Raw genomic sequence first — 10679 nt, 5'->3', positions numbered from 1 at the left:
TTTTATTAATCCCCTCTGCGGGAAAGCAACACCAGACCAGGAGGTGTGAGAATCAATTGGGTTTTTATTACAGGGATTTCACAGACAGTGTTTTTAGATTGCAATCAGCAGAGGCAATTCAACATCCCAGCTTGTGCTCCAGGCACAGAGAAAGAGAAGCATCGCGTCTCGTGTTCTGTACGGTCCAGCGGTGTGGAAACCCATCGCTGCATTCTCCTGTCCAGTGTGTCCGTACCCCACGCTCACGACGGGGCCCGCAGCTACGGGTTCAAGCTCTGCAGGACCAGCTCGGACCTGACTCAAGTATTTCTCTTTAATATTTTACATTGTTATATTAAAATGCAGCGTGGTGATCAGAGAAGCGCTCCTCTAAAGGGCAAAGTGTGGTCACTGACGTCACCACTCGGGTTTCTATAGTTACTGTGTCAACGTTTTACAGCCTGAATTCCGGTAGAAATGAAGACGGGAGCCTCGTTATTTCACTTCCGTTTCCACAGGAACGTCTCCATGGAGTGAGCGGGACAGACCGTCTCAATGTAGCCCATAGCAGGGTCCCAGATAGCAAAGTGCAGCGCCTCTGAGCCCCTGCCAAATACAACTCAATGAGATCTATACATTCAATATAAACGAAAAGGGCTTACATTAGAACAGACCTAACCATGATGCAAACCTATCTCTCATCTGTGTATTATCACAGCTCTAATCCTCTCTCTCATCAGTGTATTATCACAGCTCTAATCCTCTCTCTCATCGGTGTATTATCACAGCTCTAATCCTCTCTCTCATCGGTGTATTATCACAGCTCTAATCCTCTCTCTCATCGGTGTATTATCACAGCTCTAATCCTCTCTCTCATCGGTGTATTATCACAGCTCTAATCCTCTCTCTCATCGGTGTATTATCACAGCTCTAATCCTCTCTCTCATCGGTGTATTATCACAGCTCTAATCCTCTCTCTCATCGGTGTATTATCACAGCTCTAATCCTCTCTCTCATCGGTGTATTATCACAGCTCTAATCCTCTCTCTCATCATGTATTATCACAGCTCTAATCCTCTCTCTCATCGGTGTATTATCACAGTCCTACCTAGTTATACAAATCACAAGCTTTCATACAAACACACATATTTCTAAGCTACATTTCAACAGCATGGGAGATTTGGGATGTTTTTGATCACGTTAGCGCAGTGGCGCTGTTCACACTGTAGGGGGCGCTCTGGTTAGAGTTACCTGTTGAGCACGATGACCACGCCCGCCCCGTCCGGCCTCAGGAACGCTGTGGTCTCCAGTTTGGACTCTGCACTGGGGTCCAGTCCCACGCGCTGGGAGCCCTCAGGAAGGAATTTGCTGCAGAAGTAAAAGTGATGAGATTGAAGTGACACGGACACAGACACACACACGGACACGGACAGACACACACACGGACACAGACACGCACACACACACACACGACACAGCTAGCACAGTCAACATGCTGTATGCACCTGAAGTGTGCCAGGCTGTAGAACATGGGCTGCTTGTAGAACTCGTCTTTACCGGGCTCCACGATCACCGGGCTGTCCACAAAGTTCTGAACCCAATTGGGCCCGCCAGAGAGGTCCAGAGCCAGGTTCCAGTCAGTCCAGCCTGTCACAAAGTGGTTCAGATCCTGGGAGGAGAGAGAGGCGGGACAGGGGTGCGAGGAGGAGAGAGGGACGAGGTAGGGGATGACAGAGAGATGGTGTGAACGGGGGTGAAGGTGAAGGGGGACAGGCAGGGGTTGAGTGAGGAGAGCGAGATGAGAAGCCGGTTTGAATCTCAGCTCCAACACGCACAGGAAGCCACTCGCTCACCTCGATGATGTCATGGGCGTAGCGCTCAGCACGGTCCCAGCTGCCCAGCCGCACCCCCTTCTCCCAGGGAAAGGAGCCCGTGCACGCCTCGCTCGCAAACAGGAAGTAGTCGGGGTACAGGCTGTGCGTGGCCCCCAGAGTGAGCTCCGCAGGGACCACAGAGTCCAGGTACCAGTGCACTGCGATCCCGTGGACATAGCGAGCAGCGCGGGGGTCACCGAGCACCTGGGGGGAGCGGGACGGGACCTTTCAAACTTCACTGATACAAACATTTACATTCAAATTATCTGAGAGGAGAGAGACAGCCGTGAGCAAAACATCTGCCTCTCCTGGGACTGAGACAGGATTTAATATTAGAACTCTAGAGAGGCGTGATTCAATCCGCTAGCGTAACATTCCTCCGCAGCGCCTCACCACGTGGGCCCAGCGAGGCAGCAGCAGCCTCTGGTCGTCCAGGATCATGAGCTGCACGCCACGGTGCGGGCTGGAGCTCAGGGCCGGCCCCAGGTCCGAGGCGATGAAGTCACGCTGGCGCTCCGGGGTGAAGCCCAGGCACTGGAAGGGGTAGTCAGTGATCATCCCGGCCGAGGGCTCGTTCTCAGCAGTCACTGCCCAGAACGAGAGGTTATAGCGGGCATACTCGTCCAGGAACCTGGGGGCAGAGACACACATCTTATACATGCCCTGTCTCACACTTTAAAATATATTTCAAACATAAAATAAATATCTTTTGCACAAGTCTGTGTGTCTGTACCTGATGTAGTACCGCGCCCAGGCTTTGTGATACAGATTCCTGTCTCTCTCGCTCTCTGTATGTGTGTCTCTGTGTGTGTGTGTGTGTCTGTGTGTGTGTGTGTGGCTGTGTGTGTGGCTGTACCTGATGTAGTACCGCGTCCAGGCTTTGTGATACAGATTCCTGTCTCTCTCGCTCTCTGTATGTGTGTCTGTGTGTCTGTGTGTCTGTGTGTGTGTCTGTACCTGATGTAGTACCGCGTCCAGGCTTTGTGATACAGATTCCTGTCTCTCTCGCTCTCTGTATGTGTGTCTGTGTGTCTGTGTGTCTGTGTGTGCGTCTGTACCTGATGTAGTACCGCGCCCAGGCTTTGTGATACTCATTCCCCGGCTCCCCCCGAAGGGTCCCCTTGCCGATCAGCGCGTAGTTGGTTTTCATCCAGGAGGGGGAGCTCCAGGGGCTGGCGAAGAGAGAGAGGGGGCGAGGAGAGAGAGCCTGGGCTCGCAGGAGCAGCGGGATCTGAGAGAGAGAGATCACACTGGTACAGTACTGGAAACCGCAAGCAGTTTAGTGATTACAAGCCTCAAGTGGCCAAAAACAATACATACTTGAAGAAATAATTGATTTGGGCTAAAGATATTTAACATGCACTGGCACAGAACCCCCCCTCCCCTCTAGGGGGCAGTCTCACCCCAGGGCCTGGCCGCTCACCTTCATCTTGGTGTCCTCTTGCGCCAGGCTGAAGTTCTTGAGCTCGAAGTCTCCGGGCGTGTCTGCGTAGGTGTAAACACGAGTGGAGAAATCACAGCTCGCCATGGGCACCCGAACCACAGTGTACTGAATACCTGAGAGCAGAGAGAGGCAGTGAAATACACACTGACACACACCCCCCCGAACCACAGTGTACTGAATACCTGAGAGCAGAGAGAGGCAGTGAGATACACACTGACACACACACACACACCCGAACCACAGTGTACTGAATACCTGAGAGCAGAGAGAGGCAGTGAGATACACACTGACACACACACACACCCCCGAACCACAGTGTACTGAATACCTGAGAGCAGAGAGAGGCAGTGAGATACACACTGACACACACACACACCCCCGAACCACAGTGTACTGAATACCTGAGAGCAGAGAGAGGCAGTGAGATACACACTGACACACACACACACCCCCCCGAACCACAGTGTACTGAATACCTGAGAGCAGAGAGAGGCAGTGAGATACACACTGACACACACACACACACCCGAACCACAGTGTACTGAATACCTGAGAGCAGAGAGAGGCAGTGAGATACACACTGACACACACACACACACCCGAACCACAGTGTACTGAATACCTGAGAGCAGAGAGAGGCAGTGAGATACACAAGGATGTTGTCTTGGAGTCTGTTGAATAGCAAACTGTGGTCAATGTTCACACCCCCCCTCCTTGAACCTAGACGAGACTCACCATGCTCAGAGAAGTACGCCTCCAGCAGGTTGTCCTGGGTACTGACAGACAGGGACAGGATGTTTATTGCAGCCGCGTCGGTCATGGCGCCCCCAAACCCCTTAATGCGCTGGTGCCGCTTCGCAGTGTTGAAACTGAGCTTGAGAACTGAGGAGGAAAACACCCAGAGAGAGCACAGTGTAACCAGCCAGGGTGCAAACACACACCCACACCGAGCACAGTGTAACCAGCCAGGGAGCAAACACACACCCACACCGAGCACAGTGTAACCAGCCAGGGTGCAAACACACACCCACACCGAGCACAGTGTAACCAGCCAGGGTGCAAACACACACCCACACCGAGCACAGTGTAACCAGCCAGGGTGCAAACACACACCCACACCGAGCACAGTGTAACCAGCCAGGGTGCAAACACACACCCACACCGAGCACAGTGTAACCAGCCAGGGTGCAAACACACACCCACACCGAGCACAGTGTAACCAGCCAGGGAGCAAACACACACCCACACCGAGCACAGTGTAACCAGCCAGGGTGCAAACACACACCCACACCGAGCACAGTGTAACCAGCCAGGGAGCAAACACACACCCACACCGAGCACAGTGTAACCAGCCAGGGTGCAAACACACACCCACACCGAGCACAGTGTAACCAGCCAGGGTGCAAACACACACCCACACCGAGCACAGTGTAACCAGCCAGGGTGCAAACACACACCCACACCGAGCACAGTGTAACCAGCCAGGGTGCAAACACACACCCACACCGAGCACAGTGTAACCAGCCAGGGTGCAAACACACACCCACACCGAGCACAGTGTAACCAGCCAGGGAGCAAACACACACCCACACCGAGCACAGTGTAACCAGCCAGGGTGCAAACACACACCCACACCGAGCACAGTGTAACCAGCCAGGGTGCAAACACACACCCACACCGAGCACAGTGTAACCAGCCAGGGTGCAAACACACACCCACACCGAGCACAGTGTAACCAGCCAGGGAGCAAACACACACCCACACCGAGCACAGTGTAACCAGCCAGGGTGCAAACACACACCCACACCGAGCACAGTGTAACCAGCCAGGGTGCAAACACACACCCACACCGAGCACAGTGTAACCAGCCAGGGAGCAAACACACACCCACACCGAGCACAGTGTAACCAGCCAGGGAGCAAACACACACCCACACCGAGCACAGTGTAACCAGCCAGGGTGCAAACACACACCCACACCGAGCACAGTGTAACCAGCCAGGGTGCAAACACACACCCACACCGAGCACAGTGTAACCAGCCAGGGTGCAAACACACACCCACACCGAGCACAGTGTAACCAGCCAGGGTGCAAACACACACCCACACCGAGCACAGTGTAACCAGCCAGGGTGCAAACACACACCCACACCGAGCACAGTGTAACCAGCCAGAGAGCAAACACACACCCACACCGAGCACAGTGTAACCAGCCAGGGTGCAAACACACACCCACACCGAGCACAGTGTAACCAGCCAGGGTGCAAACACACACCCACACCGAGCACAGTGTAACCAGCCAGGGTGCAAACACACACCCACACCGAGCACAGTGTAACCAGCCAGGGTGCAAACACACACACCCACACCGAGCACAGTGTAACCAGCCAGGGTGCAAACACACACCCACACCGAGCACAGTGTAACCAGCCAGGGTGCAAACACACACCCACACCGAGCACAGTGTAACCAGCCAGGGTGCAAACACACACCCACACCGAGCACAGTGTAACCAGCCAGGGTGCAAACACACACCCACACCGAGCACAGTGTAACCAGCCAGGGTGCAAACACACACCCACACCGAGCACAGTGTAACCAGCCAGGGTGCAAACACACACCCACACCGAGCACAGTGTAACCAGCCAGGGTGCAAACACACACCCACACCGAGCACAGTGTAACCAGCCAGGGAGCAAACACACACCCACACCGAGTACAGTGTAACCAGCCAGGGAGCAAACACACACACACACCGAGCACAGTGTAACCAGCCAGGGTGCAAACACACACCCACACCGAGCACAGTGTAACCAGCCAGGGTGCAAACACACACACCCACACCGAGCACAGTGTAACCAGCCAGGGTGCAAACACACACCCACACCGAGCACAGTGTAACCAGCCAGGGTGCAAACACACACCCACACCGAGCACAGTGTAACCAGCCAGGGAGCAAACACACACCCACACCGAGCACAGTGTAACCAGCCAGGGTGCAAACACACACCCACACCGAGCACAGTGTAACCAGCCAGGGTGCAAACACACACACACCCACACCGAGCACAGTGTAACCAGCCAGGGTGCAAACACACACCCACACAGCACAGTGTAACCAGCCAGGGTGCAAACACACACCCACACAAACACAGCACAGTGTAACCAGCCAGGGTGCAAACACACACACACACACAGGGTTGATAGAGTTAAAATCAAGACAACCCAAGACATTTTGAGATTTTACATATTTTAAAAGATTCGAACCCGGGTCTTTGCTGGTCTTCTGCACCTCTCCAGTCTTCCTGTCTAGTCGAGCCCCTGCCTGGCTGCTCTGGAAGGACACATAGCGCCCCCTGCTGGGCAGCTCCAGCGGCCCGGGGGAGTCGCAGTAGGTGGAGTTACACACACACACCACGGAGCTGTGCCCGAAACTGCGCGCCACACAGGGTCTGCTGCCACCTGCTGGCGGGAGGGAGGCATGATAAGGGGTGAGATAAACGCATTCATAAACACATTAAGAAATTACATACAGCGTGTTGCTCTGTGAAAAAAAATGACTTGGTCAAGTACCTTTATACAGGCAAATATACAGGCAGTGCTTTTACAATGTACTATCAATGTAACAGCATAACAGTGATTTCAATTGAAAAGACATATAGGTGTTCAACAGGCTGAATTCTGGCAAAACAGCGCCCCCGTGTGGCTAAAGCGATGTGTTGCTTTACTTTAGTTTTTTTGTTCGTGGGTGTGAAAGAGCTCCTCCTGGCGGCCACAGCAGTGACACGCATTTTAATTCCAGCACTTCTCGAATATATATATATATATATATTTTTTTTAATAGTTTCGGTTACTCGCTCAACGAAACGGACAGATCAATACAACGATTGACCCACCGCGTGCCACAGTGACGACAGCCAGCAGGACGAGAGCAGTCCGAACGGCGTCCATCTGCATTGAACAATCCGGCTGCGTGAAGAGAGAACAACTGGTCAGCAAGAACCATAACCGGACCGTACCTTACAAATGCGTGGGGTCAAGAACTGGGCATGCGCGTTAGGAGCAGGCATTGAAGACCGAGGACTGTCTGTTTACAAACATATTTACAAACAAAACAAACAAACAAACAAGCCTAAATTAGTAACATACTGTATTTTATTACAAAGGAATAAAATAAAAACATTATCGTTACCGATGTGTTTGTATATTATTACCTGAAGTTGAAAAGGACGCTTGCTATTTCAATCGCACACGACTCAGTTTCGTCTTCTTCAATTTCCTGAAGAAATGTTTTATTTATTTTTTTAAACCCAACCTGTAAACGAACTATGTTTGCATCCCTCTATTTTAAATGAAAATGTACATGTCGCCACGGTCCACGTCACTCCCGCTGTATTTACACAGCAGCGTCGCTTTCAATATGACAGTATTACTGCCTGGACCCTCTCCACACTAACTGCGAACAGCAGTCACATGACCCTGTCTGTGTGTCAGCTGACACGCACCGCACCGCCACGCCCCCCCCCCCCCCCCCCCACAGCGTAAAAATCCATGAATTCTCAACAGCGATGTGTGTGTGTGAGAGGGTGCTCTACTCTTTATAATATATCTCTATCTCTCTCAGAATAGACCCTGCAGTGTGTGTGTGTGTGAGAGAGGGTGCTCTACTCTTTATAATATATCTCTATATCTCTCAGAATAGACCCTGCAGTGTGTGTGTGTGTGAGAGGGGGCTCTACTCTTTATAATATATCTCTATCTCTCTCAGAATAGACCCTGCAGTGTGTGTGTGTGTGTGTGTGAGAGGGTGCTCTACTCTTTATAATATATCTCTATATCTCTCAGAATAGACCCTGCAGTGTGTGTGTGTGTGAGAGGGTGCTCTACTCTTTATAATATATCTCTATATCTCTCAGAATAGACCCTGCAGTGTGTGTGTGTGAGAGAGGGTGCTCTACTCTTTATAATATATCTCTATCTCTCTCAGAATAGACCCTGCAGTGTGTGTGTGTGTGTGTGTGAGAGGGTGCTCTACTCTTTATAATATATCTCTATCTCTCTCAGAATAGACCCTGCAGTGTGTGTGTGTATGAGAGGGTGCTCTACTCTTTATAATATATCTCTATCTCTCTCAGAATAGACCCTGCAGTGTGTGTGTGTGTGAGAGGGTGCTCTACTCTTTATAATATATCTCTATATCTCTCAGAATAGACCCTGCAGTGTGTGTGTGTGTGTGAGAGGGTGCTCTACTCTTTATAATATATCTCTATATCTCTCAGAATAGACCCTGCAGTGTGTGTGTGTGTGAGAGAGGGTGCTCTACTCTTTATAATATATCTCTATATCTCTCAGAATAGACCCTGCAGTGTGTGTGTGTGTGAGAGGGTGCTCTACTCTTTATAATATATCTCTATATCTCTCAGAATAGACCCTGCAGTGTGTGTGTGTGTGAGAGAGGGTGCTCTACTCTTTATAATATATCAAATTCAAATTCAAATTCAAATTCAAAAATGCTTTATTGGCATGACGAGAGCGCTCAGGTATTGCCAAAGCTTTTATAATACAAAACAGAAATAATAAAACGGAAATACAATTACAGAACCTAACAAACACAAAAAAACAATGTTCCCTTCCCTTTGAACGATATAACTCACTCCCTCCCTCCCTCCTCATCACCAGTAACCCCATGGTCATGTATGCAGGGTGTCACACACTGTCCCTCAGGTTGTGGCAGGCAGACACATACTGTGCTGCTAGATTTGCAGTTCGCTCCTCCTCTCCTAGAAGGATGGGGATTTTACTCGAAATGGAGAGGAGGTTAAACTCTGCCATTTGTTTTTTGAATTGGGGGATATATCTCTCCCGTATCTCTGTGTATTTTGAGCAGGACAACAGGAAGTGCATTTCTGTCTCTACCTCTCCCAGATCACAGTGACCGCACAGCCTTTTTTCTTTGGCAATCCAGGTTTTTTTGTGCCGGCCAGTTTCGATGGCCAGGCTGTGGTCACTGAGTCTGTACTTGGTCAGGATCTGTCTATGTTTTGTGTTTTTGACCCTGACCAGATATTCTGCCAGGGTAAATTCTTTTTTTAGGGCCAGATAGCATTGTAATTTATTGTGTGATTCAATTTCGTTATTCCAGTGTACTTTATAATTGTTTTCCAGATTTAGATTAATTTGTTTCATTTTTTGTGCTGGGAGTTTTTTGTTGGTGGTGTTCTGAAGCTCGCTGGTATTAATTTGACTTATTTGGCTGAGCTTCAGTACTCTCTCAGAATAGACCCTGCAGTGTGTGTGTGTGTGTGAGAGGGTGCTCTACTCTTTATAATATATCTCTATATCTCTCAGAATAGACCCTGCAGTGTGTGTGTGTGAGAGAGGGTGCTCTACTCTTTATAATATATCTCTATCTCTCTCAGAATAGACCCTGCAGTGTGTGTGTGTGTGTGTGTGTGAGAGGGTGCTCTACTCTTTATAATATATCTCTATCTCTCTCAGAATAGACCCTGCAGTGTGTGTGTGTGAGAGAGGGTGCTCTACTCTTTATAATATATCTCTATATCTCTCAGAATAGACCCTGCAGTGTGTGTGTGTGTGAGAGGGTGCTCTACTCTTTATAATATATCTCTATCTCTCTCAGAATAGACCCTGCAGTGTGTGTGTGTGTGAGAGGGTGCTCTACTCTTTATAATATACAGTGCCTTGCGAAAGTATTCGGCCCCCTTGAACTTTGCGACCTTTTGCCACATTTCAGGCTTCAAACATAAAGATATGAAACTGTAATTTTTTGTGAAGAATCAACAACAAGTGGGACACAATCATGAAGTGGAACGAAATTTATTGGATATTTCAAACTTTTTTAACAAATAAAAAACTGAAAAATTGGGCGTGCAAAATTATTCAGCCCCCTTAAGTTAATACTTTGTAGCGCCACCTTTTGCTGCGATTACAGCTGTAAGTCGCTTGGGGTATGTCTCTATCAATTTTGCACATCGAGAGACTGAAATTTTTGCCCATTCCTCCTTGTAAAACAGCTCGAGCTCAGTGAGGTTGGATGGAGAGCATTTGTGAACAGCAGTTTTCAGTTCTTTCCACAGATTCTCGATTGGATTCAGGTCTGGACTTTGACTTGGCCATTCTAACACCTGGATATGTTTATTTGTGAACCATTCCATTGTAGATTTTGCTTCATGTTTTGGATCATTGTCTTGTTGGAAGACAAATCTCCGTCCCAGTCTCAGGTCTTTTGCAGACTCCATCAGGTTTTCTTCCAGAATGGTCCTGTATTTGGCTCCATCCATCTTCCCATCAATTTTAACCATCTTCCCTGTCCCTGCTGAAGAAAAGCAGGCCCAAACCATGATGCTGCCACCGTAGTGGGGA

The 10679-nt window shown here is 49.8% G+C and overlaps 1 protein-coding gene across 3 annotated transcripts; it reads right to left on the bottom strand.

Moving 5' to 3' along the window:
- Positions 1-46: 46 nt before the first annotated feature.
- Positions 47-7774, bottom strand: LOC117970930 (lysosomal acid glucosylceramidase-like). 3 transcript variants are annotated; one of them, XM_059020512.1, is made up of 11 exons: positions 7511-7774; positions 7193-7265; positions 6564-6761; positions 4033-4179; positions 3277-3410; positions 2912-3084; positions 2247-2484; positions 1833-2057; positions 1485-1648; positions 1231-1347; positions 47-585 (listed from the first exon to the last, which is right to left on the bottom strand). In XM_059020512.1, exons 2-11 carry the CDS (start codon positions 7251-7253, stop codon positions 480-482), a joined length of 1563 nt encoding a protein of 520 aa, XP_058876495.1. In that variant the 5' UTR covers positions 7254-7265; positions 7511-7774; the 3' UTR covers positions 47-479. The 3 variants fall into 3 exon arrangements, with proteins under 3 accessions (XP_058876495.1, XP_058876496.1, XP_058876497.1); XM_059020513.1 differs by having other exon boundaries at positions 6564-6758; XM_059020514.1 differs by lacking the exon at positions 6564-6761.
- Positions 7775-10679: the final 2905 nt, after the last annotated feature.

The sequence above is a fragment of the Acipenser ruthenus genome, unplaced genomic scaffold (assembly GCF_902713425.1).
Source record: "Acipenser ruthenus unplaced genomic scaffold, fAciRut3.2 maternal haplotype, whole genome shotgun sequence".
NCBI classification, from domain to species: domain Eukaryota; kingdom Metazoa; phylum Chordata; class Actinopteri; order Acipenseriformes; family Acipenseridae; genus Acipenser; species Acipenser ruthenus.
This window is presented reverse-complemented; position numbering and strand designations above follow the sequence as displayed.

What these genes read in the sequence shown, in the direction of transcription:
- LOC117970930 (XM_059020512.1), bottom strand. Translation starts at nt 7,253, where the DNA reads ATGCAGATGGACGCCGTTCGGACTGCTCTCGTCCTGCTGGCTGTCGTC. An exon ending in AAGAGGACACCAAGATGAAG is followed by an intron (nt 3,085 to 3,276) that starts GTGAGCGGCCAG and finishes TCTCTCTCTCAG; the next exon opens with ATCCCGCTGCTCCTGCGAGC. An exon ending in TACAGCCTGGCACACTTCAG is followed by an intron (nt 1,348 to 1,484) that starts GTGCATACAGCA and finishes TTACTTCTGCAG; the next exon opens with CAAATTCCTTCCTGAGGGCT.